At 43.9% G+C, this 24,439-nt stretch overlaps 1 protein-coding gene across 1 annotated transcript; it reads left to right on the top strand.

Moving 5' to 3' along the window:
• The first annotated feature begins 899 nt into the window (after positions 1-899).
• Positions 900-23,726, top strand: cdk12 (cyclin-dependent kinase 12). Its single transcript, XM_027157478.2, has 15 exons — positions 900-1,577; positions 1,687-2,696; positions 7,076-7,684; positions 7,772-7,972; positions 9,309-9,448; positions 9,519-9,689; positions 9,861-10,050; positions 10,434-10,490; positions 12,453-12,554; positions 12,947-13,024; positions 13,924-14,040; positions 17,605-17,736; positions 17,837-18,033; positions 18,189-18,659; positions 23,096-23,726. Exons 2-15 carry the CDS (start codon positions 1,714-1,716, stop codon positions 23,458-23,460), a joined length of 3,813 nt encoding a protein of 1,270 aa, XP_027013279.1. The 5' UTR covers positions 900-1,577; positions 1,687-1,713; the 3' UTR covers positions 23,461-23,726.
• Positions 23,727-24,439: the final 713 nt, after the last annotated feature.

Below are 24,439 nucleotides of genomic sequence, written 5' to 3'. Positions count from 1 at the left end.
AACCTCATCCTCATCTGGGGTGACACTGGGGGTGTGATTATATATATACAGTCTGATAAATGTTGTATTGGTGTAAAATACATTTAATGTGCATCTCATTATATGTACTGTATCTCATTGTGGATTTAAATTCACACGATGACTTTCCTCCAACATGGCAACACTAAGCTTTCCGCTTCCTGTTTGGTCAGAAATTAGAAATATAAACCGGTTTGGTTTCACTGTGAGCTGAATCGTTTTGTTGATTGATTGAATGTGTAGTTAGTTACCTTTTTACTGCGCAGTCGCAGTTTATTCCAACAACAACATTTTTTATTATTATTAGAAAAAGAACGCTATGTCGTTAAACACCAAAAGCAACAATAATAATGTCTAATAAATAATGTACTTCAGTGTATGAACAAAAACGTCATTTAAGAAACGGTACAATTAAACATATTAAAATATATTAGATACAAAGAGATAAGGCAATGACGACGACCAGCCAATAAATGCTACTAATGATGATGATCAATAATAATAATGATTATTAACAGTATGATTTATTGAATAAAACTAAATTGTGATATATAAATATATTAAATAATAGGAAGCCCGACCAATCCTACCGCAGCCAATCATAGAGCACGTACAGGGCTTTATTAACGATCTGATTGGTTGTCGCTTAGCAACGCGTCCACCTACCGTGACAGCATTTTTGTGTTCAGTTAATTCAATTCGGGCTCATATTTATTTTTGGTTAGTTAATTGTAAAGCAGTATATCGATAAAGTATAGAACAGAATACATAAACTTAGATTTAAAATGATATAAATAAAAAAAACTTATATATATATTTTTTAAACGTCAGTTCCGTTGTGGCTGCGCGCGCGCTCCCGCCCGCGTTCGCGTACAGACAGCGGGAACGCGCAGTTGTCATCTTAGCAACAACAATATGGCCACTTCGGAGCCGTAAAGCGAAGGGGCGGTGGAGCGTTTCTTTAAATCCACGAACATCGCCCTAAATATCGGCCTGGTTTCCTCTCAGAGCTGCTAAAAAATAAACTGGAATAAATTCTGCACACGAATATATGATTATTTCCGAAAACTATAAAAATGATACAGATATTAATGATAAATATAAAAAGCGAAACATAAACAGAATTAAACCGGCTTGAAGTTTAGAGTTTAGTGAAACAGTGTCCGTGTATCATGGGCTGTTGTTCGTCTCTCAAGCGCTAAAAGACTCCAAGCCTAAAGCTCGGTGCACGGAGAAGGATAAACAAGTGAAAAAGGACTTTTATCCTTTCATCTTTTTTGTGTTTTTTGTTGAAAAGAGCTCGCTGGCTAGTTTAGCTTAGCACAGCTAGCTAGCTAGCTAACAAGGCGAGGAGAAAGTGCGCAGCGTCCCCTCACAACTCTGGGGCTGATTTTTCCGCTACAAGAGACGACATTGTGACCGAAACAGAGACAGATAAAAAGTTTAACCCGATATTTATGTTTGCTCGGCGTTATTAGTGACGGTCAGCAGAGCAGAGCCGAGCCGCTGCAGTTACCCGGGGATGAGTTCCGGATAAAGCCGTGAACAACGCTAACTCTGTGAGCTAAACTCTATTAAAGTGCTTCATGGTGGTGTTGTGTGTTACCCGCTGTGTGTGTTTGTGTGTGTGTGTGTTTCAGTGTGTTTGTGTGTTTCATGTCTCCCCAGAAGGGACCGTGGTCGGCGGAATAAGGCATGCCTGGCTCGGACCGACATCATGTCACCAAGCGGAAGTCGGAACCTGAATATAAACAACAAACGACGGCCACCACCGGAAACGCCGACTCCAGGCTTCATCAGATCAAATGTACGGGCTCTTCATCGTCCTCCTCCTCTTCTTCTTCATCATCGAAGCACAACAAACGCCACAAACCGTCCAAACATGGCAGCCGTTTAGACTGTCCGGTGGAGCCCCCTGTCGTCTCCATTAAGCCCTTGGTGGAATATGATGACATAAGTTCCGATTCGGACGAGTTCCTGGACCCTCCCGGACCCCCGGCTGAGAAAGCGCAGGATGAGCTGTACCGTAACAAAGAGATCCGAACACATAAACGCAAACGCTCCAGGAAAAAGTCCAAAGACCCGCATCGGGTCCGGGAGTCGGGTGAAGGCGGCGACAGAGACGCCAAGATGAAGAAGCCCGGCGAGCGAGACGGAAAAGACGCAAAGCGGAAAAGCAGAGACAAACTCGCGTCCGCCGTCGGCGTCTCTCGACCGGAAAGTGACTTGGGTTTGAGACGAGCGGCCACAGAGTCTCATTTGTCCTCTGTCGGTCATCAATTAGAGTCCTCGAGCACCGTGTCTCAAAAGAGTAAAAACAAAGAGTCGCACGACTCCTCCCACAGGTCGACTCACCGCTCGCACCGGAACAAGACCGAGCACGAGCGTGAGCACTCGGACCGCAGCCGCCGCAAGGTGTCCAAAAACCGGAAAGGTGGCACATCTCGGACCGGAGGCAGCGGCGGGGGTGTCTCCGTCTCTGCCTCCTCCCCTGTGGACCCAGAAGATGGGTACTCGTCCCGGCGCCGTGCCAGCACCCCGAGCCCGTACCGTGACAGCTCCCGCCGGAGCAGACAGCGTTCCGAGAGTCCGTACTCGCGCCGCAGGTCTTCCAGCTACGACCGCGACGGGAGTCCGTACGGGAACAGACGCTCGTGCAGCACCAGTCCTGTGTCCCGGTGAGTACCGGCTTTCACACGTCACTGCAGTACAACACAAACACCTCCACAACCAGCCTCACCCAACACCACCACATGTTAAACACCATCACACATCAAACACCACCATACACTGAACACCGCCACGTTAGACACCACCATACACTGAACAACACCATTTTAAACACCACCATACACTGAACACTGCCACATGTTAAACACCATCACACATCAAACACCACCATACACTGAACACCGCCACATGTTAGACACCACTAGACAGATACCACCATACACTGAACACCACCACATGTTAGACACCACCATACACTGAACACCGCCACATGTTAGACACCACCATACACTGAACACCACCACATGTTAAACACCACCACACATCAAACACCACCATACACTGAACACCGCCACGTTAGACACCACCATACACTGAACAACACCATTTTAAACACCACCATACACTGAACACTGCCACATGTTAAACACCATCACACATCAAACACCACCATACACTGAACACCGCCACATGTTAGACACCACTAGACAGATACCACCATACACTGAACACCACCACATGTTAGACACCACCATACACTGAACACCGCCACATGTTAGACACCACCATACACTGAACACCGCCACATGTTAGACACCACCATACACTGAACACCGCCACATGTTAGACACCACCATACACTGAACACCGCCACATGTTAGACACCACCATACACTGAACACCGCCACATGTTAGACACCACCATACACTGAACACCGCCACATGTTAGACACCACCATACACTGAACACCGCCACATGTTAGACACCACCATACACTGAACACCGCCACATGTTAGACACCACCATACACTGAACACCGCCACATGTTAGACACCACCAGACACTGAACACCACCAGACACTGAACACTGCCACATGTTAGACACCACCATACACTGAACACCGCCACATGTTAGACACCACCATACACTGAACACCGCCACATGTTAGACACCACCAGACACTGAACACCACCATACACTGAACACCGCCACATGTTAGACACCACCATACACTGAACACCGCCACATGTTAGACACCACCATACACTGAACACCACCATACACTGAACACCGCCACATGTTAGACACCACCATACACTGAACACCGCCACATGTTAGACACCACCATACACTGAACACCGCCACATGTTAGACACCACCATACACTGAACACCGCCACATGTTAGACACCACCATACACTGAACACCGCCACATGTTAGACACCACCATACACTGAACACCGCCACGTGTTAGACACCACCATACACTGAACACCGCCACATGTTAGACACCACCATACACTGAACGCCGCCACATGTTAGACACCACCATACACTGAACGCCGCCACATGTTAGACACCACCATACACTGAACGCCGCCACATGTTAGACACCACCATACACTGAACGCCGCCACATGTTAGACACCACCATACACTGAACGCCGCCACGTGTTAGACACCACCATACACTGAACGCCGCCACGTGTTAGACACCACCATACACTGAACGCCGCCACGTGTTAGACACCACCCCACATCAACCACCATACACTGAACACCGCCACGTTAGACACCACCATACACTGAACGCCGCCACGTGTTCCACACAGCCACGGGTTAAACACCTTCACACACTGAACACCACCACGTGTTAAACACCACCACCATACACTGAACGCCGCCACGTGTTCCACACAGCCACGGGTTAAACACCTTCACACACTGAACACCACCACGTGTTAAACACCACCACCATACACTGAATGACGCCACATCACATCACCATAAAGTGAACGTTGCTGTACCAGAAAATCATTGACTGAAGTGTTAATGGAGTGAACTTTGGTCTTGGAGTTTGACCTCAGGGCTGTGAAGTTCTAGATCAGTGGTAAAGTTGTACTACTGATTAGAGGGTTGAGAGTTTGAATCTCAGCTCCACCAAGCTGCCACCGCTGGGCCCCTGAGTGAGGCCCTTAACCCTCAGCTGTGTGTTGTGACCGTGTTGGTTTTCTGATTAAAGCCAAAGTGTCCTGATGTTAGTGTAGAGTGTTGATATGGAGGGACATCGTACCACACGGGGTTTAGACATCAGTGTTGGCAGTTATTAGATCTGAATGGCAGCAGTTCAGCTTTTAGAAACACTTTCCACCTGTTTTAATGTTTATTATTATTTATTACATTACATATTTATAACCAACAACCAAACAGCAGGTAGAATAGCATTAAACTGTTAACTATGTCTCACACACACACACACACACACACACACTCTCTCTCTCTCTCACACACCCTCACTCTCTCTCTCTCTCTCTCTCTTCCTCACACTCTCTCTCTCACACACACACACACACACAACTCACTCACTCACTCACACACGCACACTCTCCACTCTCGCACACGCACACACACTCTCTCTCTCACACACACACACACACACACACACACACACACACACACACACACACACACACACACACTCTCTCTCTCTCTCTCTCTCTCTCTCTCTCTCTCTCTCTCTCTCTCTCTCACTCACACACACACACACACACACACACACACACACACACACACACACACACACACACACGCCCCTTCCTGTCCTGTGTTTCCTCATGTCACCTGCTGCTCTACCTCAGCTGTCTGAAGGGAAAAGTTAATTGGTTTATCTTCCACCTCTGTGATTTGTGGCTGAACTGAACGTCACAATCTGAACTCCAGGTTTATTTCTTATTTTTGTCACAGTACAGATTTATAACGTAATGATCATCAGTCTAAAGGGAGACCACTTATAAGCTGTAGATTTGGTGTTTAATCCCTTTGCATAAAGTGTAAAGTTTCCCACGTCACCTGTGAGCTGGTCAGTAGGTACACACACCTCCACTTTAATGTCCTCTTTCCATTCAGTTTGTTATTTAAATGTTTAATAGCTATTTAAAATAACTATGCTTAATTTGACAACATGGTCGTGTTTGGTCAGAATAACAGACGCACTGTAACGGGTGTGATTACGCTGTCTGCTGATTGGTGTTCCCATGGAAACAGCACTCCTGTTTTCCACTAGACGCGTGTGGGAGACAACTAACTGTTTCTATAAAAACATTGGTAATAATGATGAGCACCATTTAATGTCCTCCAAAAACAAACACCGTAAATATATAAGGAAAAATAGACATAAGTGAATGAGTTTAACTCGGTCTAATTCTGATCTGAGTCTGCGCTTGTTCTGAAAGTGCTGACTGTGTCCAGGAGTGTGAGGAAGTGCAGCGTCAGCATAACTCACCATCTTAGTGCATCCTGCACCCGCTTCAGTAGATTAACTTTATTACACAGAGTTCAGCTTCTCCATCACATCAGTCTTAAACCCTCACGTCATCATGTTCACAACCTCATCACCACATCATGTTCATCACGTCATCACCACATCATGTTCATCACGTCATCACCACATCATGTTCATCACGTCATCACCACATCATGTTCATCACGTCATCACCACATCATGTTCATCACGTCATCACCACATCATGTTCATCACGTCATCACCACATCATGTTCACCACGTCATCACACACTGGGATGGCGTAATGGGTCAGAGACCAGAGGCCACAGGGTGAGGGTCATAATATCAAACTCTCTCTCTCTGTCTGTCTCTCTCTCTGTCTCTCTCTCTCTGTCTGTCTGTCTCTCTCTCTGTCTGTCTGTCTCTCTCTGTCTGTCTGTCTCTCTCTCTGTCTGTCTGTCTCTCTCTCTGTCTGTCTGTCTCTCTGTGTCTGTCTCTGTCCCCCCCCCAGAGAGTCACACATGCTTGTAAGGGGCGTGGCCAAGTGCTTGTCAGTAGATCACATGACTGTCGTGCCTGTTGCGTGTCTCACACCCTTTTACTCCTAGGTTTTATTGTTGTTTTAAACTTTAAAAGTGGAAAGTCTTCATACAGAAGAAACAGATGCTTCTGTAATAAAACAATATACAGTAAAATATTTAGTTTTAAACAGTCAGACGGTTCATTAGCAGGTCTTCACCAGAGATCACCACCATGTGTGTGAAATATCACAGATACTGACATGAACAGAGAGGAGAACTGAACAGTTAATGTAACTGGTATGGTTAAATACTGAAGGACTGTTAACCCCCCCCCCCCCCGCCCCGAGGTCATTCATTAAGCTCCATTTAATGTTGTTGTCCAACTTGTGAGAGCCTTTAGATGATTATCTTTAGAGTGTAGCGTGTTACAGAAGACACAGAGACACTAAACGTGTATTTTAATGTTTAGTATTTAAGATGGAGACGTAATCTGTTGTGTAATTGTGTGCTTTTGTTTTCAGGCGCTCGATCAGGTCACGCAGTCGCTCTCCCCTTTACTCATCCTCTCGTCGATCCTCTTCACATTCGCGCAGTAAGAAACACTCTTCATTGGGCGGAGCCAGCGGGAGCTCGGCCTCCAGGAGCCGCCCGGCCAGCCGCTCCCCTTCGTCCTCCCGCCTGCCCATCTCCTCAAGCCTGGGGGCGGAGCTTACGCGCAGGAAGAAAGAAAGACAAGCTGCAGCGGCAGCTCGGGCGGCCGCGACTCCGCCTACTCAACCTCGTGACCAGAGGGTGGAGCCGGAGTCAGCACCTGAGCCCCCTCCACCTACTCCTGTTCCAAATCCCATCACATCAGAGGAAACGGACGTAGCACCTCCCCCTCCTCCACTTCCCGCCAGTTCCCCGCCTCCACTTCCCCTGAATTCTCCACCTCCACTTCCTCTGAACTCTCCACCACCACTGCCTTTAAATTCACCTCCGCCACTTCCTCTGAATTCTCCACCTCCACTTCCTTCTTCAGCCCTGCCAGCTCAGACAAAAAGCCCCGCCCACAAAACCATGCCTATCAAAACCTCCACCCTTCCACCCCTCCCTCTACCACCGGTACTAGTTGGGGACTGCAGGGACAGGTAAGTTCACACACACACACACACACACACACACACACACGTACAAAGCGTAAGAATCTCTTTAATTTTTGCTCTTTAAATCCTCAGTCCTAAGAAGGCCACGCCCGCACACCGTACCTCAAGGAAAGAACGAGAGAAAGAAAAGGAGAAGGAGAAAGAGGTTAGGTCACGCCTCCTTAGTGACTTGCCCCTCCCACCTTTACTACCCGGTGGGGATTCATCTCCACCCCTTTCACCTGTCCAAGAAGCCCCGCCTCCTGTACAGCCCACCTATAAGAAGAGACCAAAGTATGTGGTTTTATTTATTTATTTTTATTTATTTTTGCGTTGCTCACTTTACAGAATGCACCATAGTGTCAGATTTGTTAAATAACATCGTCAGTGTTGCTACATAGTGAGCTTTTAGTTTACTTTTGTTACTCGTCTAATTAGATTAAATCTTGGGTGATTTCTCTCACATACACACACGTACACACACGAGTACACACACGGTTTTGGGTTTGGTGTTTTATTTATTCTTAGAGCCAACATGTCCATAACACACATCTGCAGAGCTCTGACCTTCATCAGCAGTGAGGAGTTACACTCTTCCTCCCTACTCACACCTCCCTTGTGTTTAATACAGTTGTTTTCTTTCATCCCACAAACCCATGATTCCTCTCTTCATCATCACCGGAAAAGCTATACTATGATTATGAAACGTTCCATGGGAATTACCTGGGAAATTAAAAAAAAAAATGCAGATTTGTCTATAACAAGGAACCTAAATGTAGTTTAAAAAAAATCTTGCAGCATAATTTAGTTTAACACAACAAGATTTAATGCAGTTTAAGTAGAATCTGTGCTCGGAGTTCCTCGGTCACTCACACACAGCACACTGCTTACTGGAAGGCCATTGAGGTCAAACCCCGTGCAGGTACTTGTGTTCTTCCATAACATGCACAGTAACACTATTTTAGGGTCATTTAACTAGTTAAATGAATATGAATATTAATAGAATTTTGGCTATTTATTAGTACTTATTAAGCACATATTAATGCCTTATTCTGCATGACCTTATTCTACATTCTTAACTGTTCCCAATACCTAAACTTAATAACTACCTTACTAACTCTTAATAAGCAGTAAATTAGGAGTGTTACCACTGAACACTGCCCCCCCCCCAAAAAGGGCAAAAGGTAAATATATTTATTACAATTATTAAGTTTATTATGTTTATTACAAGCTTAATAATGTTTATTATGCTTTTGTGTTACACAATGAAAAAATCAGTTAAAGTTCTACTTACAATTAAATCAGACAAGACGTCATGTTTAAAATGTGTGTTACTTTACATGCACGTCTGCTTATGACCAAACAACATGTTTATTTATGTTTATATATAATATAGTTTATATACATTTCCCTACATTTCCAAATAATTCCCGTAAATTTCCCAAAATTCCCCAGATTAAGTTCCCGTGGAAAGTTTCCGGAAATGCATCGCCCCTTTGCAACCCTAATTATTATCCATGGACCTGTTTGTACCAGAAGAGATTTAACATCCATGCTTCATAAAGTTCCACTCATTCACACACTGCCTGTGTGTGTGTGTGTGTGTGTGTGTGTGTGTGTGTGTGTTAAGGTTCTGCTCTCCTCGTTTCGGTGAGAAGAGACAAACCCAGATCGACTGGGGAAAGCGCTGCGTGGACAAGTTCGACATCATCGGCATCATCGGGGAAGGCACCTACGGCCAGGTGTATAAAGCCAAGGACAAGGACACAGGTGTGTGTGTGTATACATGTATAGGTGTGTAAGCTGCAGACAGAGGTGTGTTATAAGTATGTGTATGTAGGAGAGCTGGTGGCCCTGAAGAAGGTGCGTCTGGATAACGAGAAGGAGGGCTTCCCCATCACCGCCATCAGGGAGATTAAAATCCTCCGTCAGCTCAACCATCGCAGCGTCGTCAACATGAAGGAGATCGTCACCGACAAGCAGGATGCTCTCGACTTCAAAAAGGACAAAGGTAAGTAGGCCAGGGACACACACACACACACACACACACACACACGGTATCCTAACACACCTCTGGTCACAAACATCCTGTAAATCTTTCTCCCAAACTTATTCCTTATGTCTTTATCACAGTAAAACCGTGTGTGTGTGTGTGTGTGTGTGTGTGTGTGTGTGCGTGCAGGAGCCTTCTACTTGGTGTTTGAGTACATGGACCATGACCTAATGGGGCTGTTGGAGTCGGGACTCGTCTCGTTCTCACATGAACACATCCGCAGCTTCATGAGGCAGCTGATGGAGGGACTGGACTACTGTCACAAGAAGAACTTCCTGCACAGAGACATCAAGTGTTCTAACATCCTGCTCAACAACAGGTACACACACACACTCACACACACTCACTCACACTACAGAGACATAGGCACATCCTTGTCAACAACAGGTACACACACACACACACACACACTCACACACACTCACTCACACTACAGAGACATAGGCACATCCTTGTCAACAACAGGTACACACACACCACACACATCAACTTTTTTAACATTATACTTAGAGGTTCACACATGGGTAATATTGAGATTAATCAGTGAGTGTTGAAGCTGAGTGTGTGCAGTCATAAATAATCTCTCTCTCTCTCTCTCTCTCTCTCTCTGTGTGGGTCTCTGTGTCTCTCTCTCTCTCTCTCTCTCTCTCTCTCTCTCTCTCTCTCTCTCTCTCTCTCTCTCTGTGTGTCTCTGTCTCTCAGTGGACAGATAAAGTTGGCAGATTTTGGGTTAGCGCGGCTTTATAACTCTGAGGAAAGGTGAGCTTAAATTAATCACTGATTCCTGTGTGTGTGTGTATGTATGAGTGAGTGTGTGTGAGTGTGTGAGTGTGTGTGTGAGTGTGTGTGTGTGAGTGTGTGTGTGTGTGTGTATGAGTGTGTGTGTGTATGAGTGTGTGTGTGTGTATGAGTGTGTGTGTGTGTATGAGTGTGTGTGTGTGTATGAGTGTGTGTGTGGTGTTAAGTGTGGTGTTTCATGGTTATGAGTTTTGTGTGTGTGTATGCTTTGTGTGTGTGTGTGGTTGAGTTGTTGTGTGTGTGTGTGTAATGCGTGTGTGTGGTGATTTGTTGTGTGTGGGTGTATGTGTTTGTGTGTCTTCGTGTGTTTTTGTTTTTGTTTCTGTACTTCGTGTGTGTTTGTGTATGTCAGTGTTTGTTGTTTTGTATTCATTGCTGTGTTGTGTTTCTTATTATGTTTGTATTCTTGTTTTTGTTTGTTATTATTCTGTATTCTTCTGTTACTGTCTTTTGTTTGTGTTTATTCATTGTTTTGTTTTTCTTCATTTTTTATTCTTTTGCTTCTTTTGTTTTATGCTACTCTGCTATTCTCTTCTCTTCATGTTTTCTTGCTTTCTGTCTTCTTTTTGTATTTTTTCTTCTATTTTTTCCTTGATTTCTTTTGTCTTCTTTCTTTCTTTTTCACTTATGTTTTTCTTTGTCTCTGTTTCTTCTCCTTATTTTTATTTTGTTCTTCTATGTTTCTGTTTTTCTTTCTTTCTTCTTGTTTTCTATGTCTCTATTTCTCTTCTCTTCTATCTTCTTTCTCTTCTTTTATTTCTTTTCTTTTATTTTCTTCATTTCTTTGTCTTCTTGTTTTCTTTTTTCTCTTTCTGTCCTTTCTTTTACTTTCTCGTTCTTTTTTTGCTTCTTCTGTTTCTTTCTTCCTCTGTTTCTTTTATCGTCTTATTTTTCATTTTTTTCGTCTTCATTTTTTTCTTTTTCTTTCTTTCTTTCTGTTCTCTACTTTCATTGTCTTTTTTGATAGTATCGTGAGTGTGTGTGTGTGTGTGTGTGAGTGAGTGAGTGTGTGTGTATGAGTGAGTGAGTGAGTGTGTGTGTATGAGTGAGTGAGTGAGTGTGTGTGTATGAGTGAGTGAGTGAGTGTGTGTGTATGAGTGAGTGAGTGTGTGTGTATGAGTGAGTGAGTGAGTGTGTGTGTATGAGTGAGTGAGTGAGTGTGTGTGTATGAGTGAGTGAGTGAGTGAGTGTGTGTTTCTTAGTTCTTTAGTTATTGTGTTTGTTCTTCTTTCGTGCGTGTTATTGTGTGTGTATTAGTGCGTGATGATTGATTTTTTTTTTCTTTTTATCTTTTCTTTTTTTTTTTACTTTTCTTTATATTTTTTATTTATTTTTTTTTTTCTTTCTTTTTTCTTTTTTTTTTTTTTATATTTTTTTTTTTTTCTTTTATTCTTTTTTTTTTTTCTTCTTTAATTTCTTTATTTTTTTTTATTCTTTTTCTTTCTTTGTTTTTCTTCTTTCTTTCTTCTTTTTTTTTTCTTCTTTCTTTTTTTTTTCTTTTTTACTTTCTTTTTTTTTCCTGTTTCTTTCTTTTTTTTTATGTTTTCTTTTTTTTTCTTTTTCTTCCCTTTCTTCTTTTTTTTTTCTTCTTTCTTCTTCTTTTTTTTTCTTAGTTCTTTCTTTTTTTTTCTTCTTTGTTTCTTCTTTTTTCTTCTTTCTTTTCTTTTTTTTTCTTCTTTGTTTTTTTGTTTCTTCTTTTTTTTTTTTTTTTTTCTTCCTTCTTTTTCTTTTTCTTAGTGAGTGTGTGTGTGTGTGTGTGTATGAGTGAGTGTGTGCGGGTGTGTATGAGTGAGTGTGTGCGGGTGTGTATGAGTGAGTGTGTGCGGGTGTGTATGAGTGAGAGTGTGCGCGTGTGTATGAGTGTGCGTGTGCGCGTGTGTGTGTGTGTATTAATGGAATCAAACTGTGATTGGTTGTTTCCAGTCGGCCGTACACCAATAAGGTGATCACACTGTGGTACCGCCCACCTGAGCTGCTGCTGGGGGAGGAGAGGTACACACCTGCCATCGATGTCTGGAGCTGCGGGTATACACACACACGCGCGCGCACACACACACACACACACACACACACACACACCCCTCTGATCCAAAAGTGGTTTATTTCTAACTGAATCGCTGTAGAACTGAGACTCATAATTAATCCTGTCAAAATGTAAACGATTTTTTATGTTTTGCATTTTGTGCAGGCTTTCATTTCACTCACACACACACACACACACACACACACACACACACACATACACACACACACGCCCATCTAAAGAGATTTAACTTTGTCTCTGTCGTCACTTGTTATAAACAAAAGTGTACTCTGTAATGTCATTAAACATGTCCTAAACCTCCACACGACAGCCAGTAGGGGGCGAGCTCTCACACCACACACTACTAACTGTGTTTACCTTCCACTCTGTCCAGGTGCATTCTGGGAGAGCTCTTCACGAAGAAGCCCATTTTCCAGGCTAATCAGGAGCTGCTGCAGCTTGAGCTCATCAGGTCTGTGCTACTGTGTTTGAGCCGTCTCTCACACACACACACACACACACACACACACACACACACACACACACACACACACACACTTTTCCTTCACTACTAATGACCCTCAGAACATGATGATGGACTAAACAAAGGACAAACCTCTAAATGTTAGTGTTAATGAACCCTGCCCTGAGGCCCTGTGAGGACGTCAGCATGATGTCTGTAATCAGATAAGATCATGTCTAGGGTTAGATTCTGAGCGTCTGATGGATTCTGTCATTTGTTATTTGATCAGAATAACAAGACTAAACAAAAGTGTCAAACTTTGGTAATAATACAAACTAGTGTTGTAATTTTCACCACTTCATCCCTGAGCAGCACTTACCAAGGAGGAATGAGTGAGAAGTTACTGAGCATCAGACCCAGATGTGTGTGTGTAGGTGTGTGTGTGTGTGTAGGTGTGTAGGTGTGTGTGTGTGTGTGTGTGTAGGTGTGTGTGTGTGTGTGTGTAGGTGTGTGGAACGTATTGTTCCAGACTTGTTCTCCTCTCTCTGCTGTTCTAATGCTGTCTGTGGGGATCAGGGATCATTCAGGGCTCAGTGCAGGACACTGGATATCTTCACCTCCACACCATGTCTTCATGAAGCTGCTTTGTGCACAGGGACATCATCCTGATCGGGACATTGTCCTGACGGAGACACGGCACATACTTTTGATCCTATACAAACTTTAGTGTCCACCCCAGACTTCCTGCTTTAATAACAGTATAAAAATCAACTGTGAATGATTTGTGTCCTGTATTTCTGTATCTGTTCATAATAAACCTTCACATTCCTAGTGTGTAACATTGTGTGTGTGTGTGTGTGTGTGTGTGTGTGTGTGTGTGTGTGTGTGTGTGTGTGTGTGTGTTACAGTCGTCTGTGTGGCAGTCCGTGTCCAGCAGCTTGGCCCGACGTCATTAAACTGCCCTATTTCAACTCCATGAAGCCCAAGAAGCAGTACAGACGTCGCTTACGAGAAGAGTTCTCCTTGTGAGTTTGCACACACACACACACACACACACACACACACACACACACACACACACACACACACACACACACACACTTATTTATTTATTACAGGGACAATGCATGTTAATAAACATTTGTCAATACACCAGTTACCCAGATGTCAATTTTTCACCTGTAGTCCCAGACAGACGGTAATAGTCACCCTAATAAAGATAAACGTACATATTGAAATAACAGTAAAGCTACAACACATTCAATAAAAGTACTAAGTATTAAACTCTGATGTACGTTAGAAACACATTAGAAACACAACACACCAGCAATCAGACAAATACATGAACACACACACACAAAGAAGAAACCATCAGGGGGCAACAAGAGCAGGTCAGAAACTAAGGTCTGGTTAATAACGAACCATTTCATACATACAGACATGTATACGTGTTCAGCATGGGCGTAACTTTCATTTAAATATCATTTTTAAAGGGGACACAAATAATAGTCAAATTGTTCTTATAAAGACACTGTATGTCCCCACAGTGAAAAACCTTTGTTTTTATAATTATTACTGTAGCATGGAGACATGTGTCATTATGGTTATGTTAAAGTTCCTCTCGATGGCTTTGGCGTGTTAGTTACAGTGCACTATGTAACTAGCTATTGTAAACAAGCTAACGCTAACAAGCTAACGCTAACAAGCTAACGCTAACAAGCTAACGCTAACTAGCTATTTTAAACAAGCTAATGTTAACAAGCTATTGTAAACAAGCTAACGTTTACAAGCTATTGTAAACAAGCTAACGTTAACAAGCTATTGTAAACAAGCTAACGTTAACTAGCTATTTTAAACAAGCTAACGTTAACAAGCTATTGTAAACAAGCTAACGTTAACTAGCTATTTTAAACAAGCTAACGTTAACTAGCTATTGTAAACAAGCTAACGTTAACTAGCTATTGTAAACAAGCTAACGTTAACAAGCTATTGTAAACAAGCTAACGTTAACAAGCTATTGTAAACAAGCTAACGTTAACTAGCTATTGTAAACAAGCTAACGTTAACTAGCTATTGTAAACAAGCTAACGTTAACTAGCTATTTTAAACAAGCTAACGTTAACTAGATAAGTAATATTTTAATCACCAATATAGCAGATTCATGGAAAATTACGTCGGTAATCAGCATTTTTGCCGCAACTAATTTATGAATGAATCTGCATCGACTACATTAAAGAGAATCTCTCTATTTAAAGTGAATAAAATGCTCTACTTAATGGAGTTGAACATTAACTGAGCCGCAGCCACACACCTGACTTGTGTGTAGAGTAGGTGAGATGTACTGGGGAAGCATGATAAACCATGAATCATTTTATTTTAAACAACACACAGGTTTGAGAGGTTTAACGTTCTCCCAGCTGAGTAATTTTTTGTAATATTGGACAATAATGAGAAATGTTTGCTTTCTTATCCAGAATATTTACAGTTGGTTTGTAAAGTGAGATGTAACACAAGCCTGTGACCCACCGGGCAAACACTAAGGGGCTTTTTACACCTGGTCACTTTAAAACTCAACCTGTCAGCATATGCAGACATCTTTATTAAGAATCAAGGCGACATTCAAACTTTGATTCGTAGTTCTGCATTTACACTAGTGCTTCCTCAGCAGCAGCCAACGAGGACAAATGTGAGAATTTTTTAACAGGTCAGGGGCAAGAGCAAGGACCTCCCACCTTACCAGGCAGACTTGAGTAGGGAAAGGCTGGTCTAAGGGGCTTTTTACCCCTGGTCACTTCCTGTGTTTTCTGTGATCCGATAGCTACCCGATGGTAAAAAGACCAGGTCTAAATGCCCTCTGAAACGTTTTGGAGACGGATATAAACCCGTGGTACAAACCCCTTCAGGAGGTGGTCTGGGACGCGTTTCAGATGAAACTGGACAGCTGTAAATGAATGTGGTTGTTCGAGCCACATACGTCAGCGCTAAACTCCTCCCAAACGGAACTACGTCACTCGCAGGTGACTCACGAGTCGTGCATCGCGCCAGAAACAAACAGTAAACGCTGTATTTTGTAGCATAACCAACGTAACAAGTTTTTTCGACTTCTTTTTGATCTCGTTCTGAAAACTGCATACACCAAAGTGTGTTTCCATTTCAATTACCCCGGAAATGAGGTCAAATATATTAGCATTTTGGGCGGGAGTAGAAAGATCGGATCGATATCCGATTCGCCGAGACGCGTTTATGTGGTCTAATGTAAATGGGACAGTTTTAACAGATCAGGTGGCTATCAGATCAGAGACAACACATGAAGTGACCGGGTGTAAAAAGGCCCTAAGAGAGAGAGAGCATGTACATGCTGCCTGTGGTACATTTGATGGCGAATGTGTCTAAAGTTACTGAGGTTGAACCTGTTTATAATTACAGACCTTTATTACATGCGATTTAACTTTGAATCACTTAAAATCCCCAAATATTTGCCCTCAGACACAATGTGTAGCCTTTCCTCTGACACACACACACACACATCTGGCTCAACACTGACCTTATTGTTAGACTTGGTGAAAAACATCACTACTGTCTCTGATGTCTTCACCCGCAGGCAAGAATTTAACCCATCTGTATTTAGTTAGTGATGTTCGCAGCTACCTGAGAAATATTACTACCATGAACAATGACGACAGTGTCATCAGCATACATCTGCACAGAAACATCTGGACAGACAGACGGTAGGCCTTTTATATAAAGTGAGAACAACAAAGGTCCTAAAATCGATCCTTGAGGAACACCAGTAGATAGACTGAGAGCCGCTGATATAAATGACTGGACTCTGACATGTTGGGAAACGGTCAGTGAGGTAAGACTCCATCCATCTAATAGCATCTGAGGACAAATTAAAACTGCATAATTTTGCCAGCAAGACTTTATGGTTGACAGTGTGGAAAGCTTTAAGGTCCAGGGACACAGCTCCAACCACCCCACCTCCAGCCAACAACGTTCTAATAGTTTCAGTAAAGAAGCAAGTAGCAGTTTCAGTCGAATAATTGGCTCTAAAGCCGGAGAGCATAGGGTGGGGAGCACAGGGTGGGGAGCAAAGGTTGGGGAGAGCATGGGGGGGGGGGGGGGCGTAGGGGGGGGACATAGGGCGGGGAGAGCGTAGGGCGGGGAGAGCATAGAGTAAAGAGCATAGGGGGAGAGCACAAAGGGGGTGGAGAGCACAAAGGGGGTGGAGAGCACAAAGGGGGTGGAGAGCACAAAGGGGGTGGAGAGCACAAAGGGGGTGGAGAGCACAAAGGGGGTGGTCTTTAGATGTTTAGTCATTAGTTTTATCATCAGTTCCTCTGCAGTCAGACCCAGTAGGCCGTTGTCATGGTGACCAGAAGTCCTTTCTTACATCCCACTAATGTAGCTGATCCTCTGGTACACCACACACACACACACACACACACACACACACACACACAGTGTCACTACACCAACCTGTCACTCACACACACTGTGTTTATTACCTTACACAATAGTTATGATGTAATCGTTTGTGCCAGTTTAATGTCCCCTTTGTCCCTCTCGTCCCTCTCTCTCCATCTCAGTTTGCCCTCTCCGGCTCTGGACCTGTTTGACCGCATGCTGACCCTTGACCCCTCACGACGATGCACAGCAGAGCAGGCTTTAGCAAGCGGCTTCCTGTGCGATGTTGACCCCAGTAAGATGGAGCCTCCAGAGTGAGTGTCCTCAGTGTCCCACACCTAAAGATGTTCCTGACTAACAGATAGTAATTTACTGTGTGTGTGTGTGTGTGTGTGTGTGTGTGTGCGTGCGCAGTTTGCCCCACTGGCAGGACTGTCATGAGTTGTGGAGTAAGAAGAGGCGGAGACAGAGGCAGAGCGGGCTGACTGACGACGTGCCTGTTCAGAAAGCCACACAGCAGAAGGACCCGGGGAACACAGCCAGCCACAACAGCCAATCAGCACCCAGCTCATCTCCCCCACCTCCCTCCACCACACACACTGACCTCATCGGTGTGTATCTCTCTCGCTTTCTCACACACACCTCACTGACTCACCAGTTCACACACACACCTCACTGGCTGAACAAAATACAAATCTCACAGGCTTGAATCAAATAGCTGGATTGCTGCCAACGTGTGTGTGTGTGTGTGTGTGTGTGTGTGTAGGTCTGGGTGCAGTAGCTGGTCAGTTGAATCAGACAGAGATGGCCGTGTTGTTGAACCTGCTGCAGGGTCAGTCCGAGCGTCTCACTCTCCCTCAGATGGCTGAGCAGCTCCTCATGTCCTCTTCCTCCACCTCCTCCTCCTCACTTCCTGTCCCTGACTCCGCCCCAGATGCCGACTCCACCCGGCACCTGGAGTTGCTCAGCCACACCCTCTCATCTCTCATTCAGGCTTCTAATAGTGTGTCAGCTCCTCCTCCACCTCCTCCTCCTCCTGAAGCACCACAACCCGAGGCCCCTTCCACAGAAGCCCCGCCCTCGGACGACACCACCGGCCTCCTGGCACTTCTCCTGAGCCAGCTGATTAAAGCTCCGCCCCAGGGGGCGGGTCAAGACGAGGAGAGCAACGGTGTCCAGTCAGACGGGGCGGTGACGAGAAACAGCTCCGCCTCCCATTCTGGCGCCGACTGCAAGGGCAAGTCTGAGTTTACTCTCTAGAGGGCGTGGCTCAAAGCAAACCGAGAGCTTTGATTGGCCAAAGCAGTTTGGGGAGCCTCCTCATGTGGCTCTTTGTAGTGTTAAATCTCCTCTTATCAGAGCGATTGTATATTTTTGAGATGTTTCTCAGTATTTTTTTTTTGTTTCAACAGTAGACGCGCTGAAGAAATCTATAATAAATCAAAGTTTGTTTGTTTCAAATCCTTATTTTTCATTTCAGTACGTTCATGATGCCATTCGTCTCGATTTATAAAGCAGTCAGTGTTGAGCTTATTTTTTATGGGAACAAGTCAAACACACAAAGAAGTACACAATCTTTCCTTAATAAGTCAACTGTCTTCGACACACACACACACACACACACACACGATCACAACAAGACACGATCTCACCTCTCCATCGTCATGGGCTGCATCCTTCCATGTTGTCGTTCATGCCGTCTCATCGTTTCTCGTTAAGTCTCTCTGTCCTCCTCGTTAAGGCCACGTTAGCGAGGTCAATCACACTGAAACTGACTTAGGGATTTTCCCGACCAATGACCCCGAGCCAGATACACACTACGTTCACACTAGCAGCCGACGAGTCTCCCATCACACCCGTTTGTCACTCGTGGGCGTGGCCTCTGAAATATCCTTCAAGTTCAGGTGAGCAGTAAGACTAGTTTAATAAGTATAGCTGAAATCCTGCACCAATCAGTGTGAACCTGCTCAGGTGTGTGACGTCCATGCTGCACACCCACTGGACCAGCTCCATGTCCTCATAGACACCAGTGATCTCTGCTTTAGGTCCCACCCCTAACCTTATGTTCACGTGTGTGACAGGAGAAGGTGAAAGTATCCGAGTGCATGTAGTGATGGACTGAAGAAGCGTCAGCTCCCGAGCTGTAGGACCTTTTAGAGACAGTCGTTTGGACCTCTTATTTGTATCAAAGTGAGAAACTGTCAGTTCAGAAGTCGCTGATGTTCAGCCTCCTGTCATGGTGTCGCTCAGTCGTGTCACCGTAGTTACAGATCCAGTTGTTCCCAGTTTCACATCTGATTTTGGTCGTATGTCAGTAGGTGTGTAAATCCTCACAGCTGCTCCACATCTGACTTTGCATAAAATGATGGTGCTTTTTGTTCCCCTGTGAGCACAGTGTATACTGAGGCCACACACACACACACACACGACACACACACACACACACACACACTACATCAGTACACTCAGATCTGATCTTGTTACAGCATGAGATCGGACCGTTGTTAATCCTCACCGTGCATAACAGAGTAACAGAGCAACGATGTGACGGTTTTGGTTTCTCTCATCATTAATGACTAGTGAGAGAGCAGAAGATGTGTTAGTGTGTAATGACATGTTTATAACCATGTGGACTGGAGTTACAGTCAGGTCAGGTGTACAGAGCCTTATAGTTACCTCACACTTCTAGTCGCAGTCCGAATCCGGATTTTCATCTGTTTTGTGTTTTTATATATATGACTTTATTTGTGTGTGTGTGTGTGTGTCAGTCACACTGTCCTCAGCCTTCACCGGTCGAACATTTAATAAATTATGAGCTAAACACAACCAGCATGACTTTTTTTTTTTATCCTTTTCTTTTTCTTTTCTTTTTTTTCATTTCATTCTTTTCATCTTGTCATTGTTTTCACTGCAGTTGTATTAAAGTAATGAAATAAAGCTGTGATGTGCAGCATGCGCTCTAACAAGAACAGTGCAGTAACGGAGAGACGCCACATGAGGGCGCCGTTTCCTCTACTTATAAATTCACAATCAATTTACTTGGAGTAAAAAACAGTTACTAATAAATAACTATATATATTCTATATTAATTGTAAAAATATAAACCATTGTTTTTAGTAAATTATAATAAGAATGAAGTCATTTCATCACTAATAAGGTGGAAAAAATCTTCAAAACAATAAAACTGTCTAACAATGTGTTTTATTTTCTGCTAAAATGTAGTTTTCTATTTTATTTTAACTAAGTATTTTAAAAACCCCACATTGATCAGCAATAACATGGAACCCTGATAGGTGAAGTGTAGAAAGTTCCTTCTCAGAGCTGAGAGATCATCTGTGCAAACAGTCGCTCGTCAAAGCCGCCGTGTCGGACGCAGGAAAAACGGGTGAGTGTGAGAACAAGTGGAGAACCTGAGACAAGGTCGTTTTAGCTGAAGGGTTCACCGAGGAGAGAAGATCAGTCTGAACCCACAGAAGAGCTGCTGTAGGACTAACTGCTGAGAATGAGACTCTGGTGACAGGAGAGAGCTGCAGAGCCTCACAGTGACCACGCTGACACGTGAACATCAGAACTGCACTATGAAGAAGGAGGTCTGGTCTGATGCATCATGTGGATGGCTGTGTGTGTGTGTTTTACCTGGGGAAGACTCGGCACCAGGAGGCACGGTGGGGAAGCTGCTGGAGGCAGTGTGAAGCTCTGGGTAATGTTCTGTACCACCTACCTAAACATTTATGCAGTCCAAGTGTCCCCTAATGTCAGTGAGCTCTTTCTGTACAATAATGCTCCCTGACGCGCTGCAAAAACAGTTCAGGAACGTTTTGAGGAACAAGAGCCGAAAGTCCTGACTTGGATCTCACCCAGGTCGACTGTGAAATGTGCTAAAGGAACAAGTCTGATGTTTTGGAGGAATTCAAGGATCCGCTGCTAATGTTTTGGTGTCAGATACCTTCAGATGTTCTCCTGTGGAGTCCATGTGGTGTCCATTTGGTGTCCAGGCCTCAGTGACCGTATTAAGCAGGTGGTTTTAATGTTATGGCTGATCTGTGTATTATTTAATAATATAATTATTTTAGTGTTTTTAATGAAAGCAAAAACAAAATGCAGTTTATTAATAATACAGAACTTTATTATATAACTTAAAAGATGAAATCTTATAAATTAATTTTAACTTCAAGTAACAAATGAGCTCTAAATTATGAACTTTGTTAACTTTTAAATGTTTGTTTATATTTAAAATCTATAAGATCTTTATTTTCTGCTGAATCTTACATTCGTGCACTTAGTGATTGTATTTCTGCTGTTTCATTAAGCTGAAGCAGGATGCGAGCTTTAGAGCGAGTGTAGACGAACCTGCTCCATGTTACTGAGTCATGTAGGATCACTGGAACTGACGGCTGAATAAAACTCAACTGGACATTTTAGTTCATCAGAAAAACAACAGAGATGTCATTAGGACAAAGTTGAGTGTGTTGAACTTCAGTGAAACATCAGCGCAGGTCTAACACGAACACATCCTGGTTTTAGCTGTTTAACTCAGAGTTAGCGTTAGCATTAGCGTTGGTCAGGACGTCACTTTTATCTGCTCGTGCTGCAGCTCGACACACACTAAGTTCAGCTCCTGAGGATTTATGATCTTCACAAGTCAGTTCCTCTTTTATTCTTTCATATCTGTGTCTGTTATCTGATATCTCTATATCTCTCCATCATCTCCACCCTCATCTCAGTTATACCTCCATCTCACATCACTGTATAATGTAAAAAATTGGATCATTAATATTTTGCTCTTTCCTGTTGTGTCTGTAGTCCCGTTCACACTGCAGGTAAAATCTGATTATTTTTTGGGGTCATGTGACCAGGTCAGACTTCTTCAGTAGTGTGAACACTCACATTTAGCCCAGATCTGATTTTTTTTTCAAATCCGATTCAGACCACTTCCATATGTGGTCTTGAATCAGACCCAAATCTGATTTTTTCCAACGTGGCCGCAGTGTGAACAGCCGAGGTGGATTTTATGCAACTTTTACGTCGATCTACATCGACGTTCGTCACAATTAAGCGCCGGCGAGTACCAAACTTGACCACGCCTACGAAATGGATCAAATAATCAAAAGTTGCTCTCGACATCCGGAAATTTTCAAAACACTGCGTCTCTGTGCTGCCATCACACACACATTTAGAAAGAAAAGCGAAAATGCTAACTTCCTCCATAACCTCACCAACTTTTTAGCACGACGTCGTGCCTCGTGTGAAGTCATCGTTAGTTTGCGCATGCGGGTCAGTTCGAAACGGCAAACAGTTCAGACTGGTATCTGATATAGGCCACATTTTAAAAGGTAATGTGAACAGCCAAACAAAACAATCAGATCTGAGCAAAATATCCGAATTGAGCTTTAAGACTTAGTGTGAACGTGGCCATTGTTCCGTCTGAGACTTGTTTATTTTATTCAGTTTGTTCTCAGATTTACGATTCTAATGAGAGAACTATTATACAAAATACTATCTTTAAATTCAAAGATTTTAATTTAGACTCTTTAATTGTCTTCTTCACAGAACATTGAGTGCACACACACGCACACACACACGCACACACACACGCACACACACACGCACACACATGCACACACACGCAGAGTTTGCTTACTGGTTTTTTTTATTTATTTTTTTTGGATTTAGACTCAGACTCTACTGTATTCAGTGAGAAGCCCGTCTCCCAGACCCTGGTGTTGACCCGTGACCCGGTGACCCCTGCTGCTCCGCCTGCACCGACAGATGATCTCCATGGTGATGTGGCGTCCGCGCTCCTCCAGCTCATTTCCCAGAATGCCTCAGAGAGCAAGCCCACTTCCTCCGACTCTCAGTGTCTGAAAGAGACATCGTCATCGTCTTTGTATTCCTCTCCAGGAGCGCTGGTCTTCAGCCAGCCTGAACATGATGCTAACACGGCTAATGCTAACACAGGAGTGCAGTACCCCCGTGACCAGGACCTCCGTTTCACCCTGGGGTCCTGCGGGGAGGACAGACAGGAGAGCAAGTCCTGAAGATTCCCCACCGCTTCTGTTTAACGAACATCTGGACCGCCCTGGACACGGACTTTACATTTCGATCATGTCTGTCCGTCTCACGCACGCGCAAACACACACACACACAAGCTTTACTTTATATCAAATCTTGAAAATGACTAAGAACCTGAACACAACAACAGTAACGTCACCACCACGACTCGATCATTACAGTTTCAGTGAGTGGATAAAGAATGTTTTTGTAAATAATTTGTTTTCTGTTTATTAAATGAAGCTGAGTGAAAGAAGAGTGTTTATTGAGTGTGAGACGTTCTGAGCGATACGTGTTCAGGGTGAGACACATTCAGTGTTCAAACATCTCGGGATTATTACGTGTAATGTGTAAGCGTGTGTGTGAGGGTGGTGTGTAAGCGTGTGTGTGAGGGTGGTGTGTAAGCGTGTGTGTGGTGTGCAAGCGTGTGTGAGGGTGGTGTGTGATGGTGTTGTGTGAGGGTGGTGTGTGAGGGTGGTGTGTGAGGGTGGTGTGTGATGGTGTGTGAGGGTGGTGTGTGAGGGTGGTGTGTGATGGTGGTGTGTGAGGGTGGTGTGTGATGGTGTTGTGTGAGGGTGGTGTGTGAGGGTGGTGTGTACACCGACTGATGAAGAATCTGTTGTAGCGGTCAGTAAAAGAGAACATTGTCTCTGCCTCCACATGAACAGACTGGTTTCTGCCCCCAGGTTCTTCTGTTAAATGCCCCTCCTTTTATATCAGATGAAGCTCTTGGTACAGAGTCGACTCTGTGAAGGCGAACGGTCTCCTCATTAAGAAAATCCCCCTTAGATGGAAGTCTCCTGGGGTCTTTTAGAAGAGTGTTTTATGGTTCTTAAAGAAGGAGCAGAAAAACTAAATGCTGTTTTTAAATACAATGTTGATGGTTTCCACTAAAGACTCTTTGTTTCTTCTGATGCTGATATTAAATGTTTTAAATCTGGTAAGATAGGGCATCTTGTTAGGGCA

The sequence above is a fragment of the Tachysurus fulvidraco genome, chromosome 24, assembly GCF_022655615.1.
Source record: "Tachysurus fulvidraco isolate hzauxx_2018 chromosome 24, HZAU_PFXX_2.0, whole genome shotgun sequence".
NCBI classification, from domain to species: domain Eukaryota; kingdom Metazoa; phylum Chordata; class Actinopteri; order Siluriformes; family Bagridae; genus Tachysurus; species Tachysurus fulvidraco.
Note: the sequence above shows the minus strand (reverse complement) of the source record. Positions and strands in the feature narration are given on the sequence as shown.

Bases quoted from the DNA above. Each gene is read 5' to 3' on its own strand.
- cdk12 (XM_027157478.2), top strand. From the start codon at position 1,714: ATGCCTGGCTCGGACCGACATCATGTCACCAAGCGGAAGTCGGAACCT. The intron at 7,973-9,308 runs GTATGTGGTTTT...GTGTGTGTTAAG, and splicing joins ACCTATAAGAAGAGACCAAA to GTTCTGCTCTCCTCGTTTCG. The intron at 10,491-12,452 runs GTGAGCTTAAAT...GGTTGTTTCCAG, and splicing joins CTTTATAACTCTGAGGAAAG to TCGGCCGTACACCAATAAGG.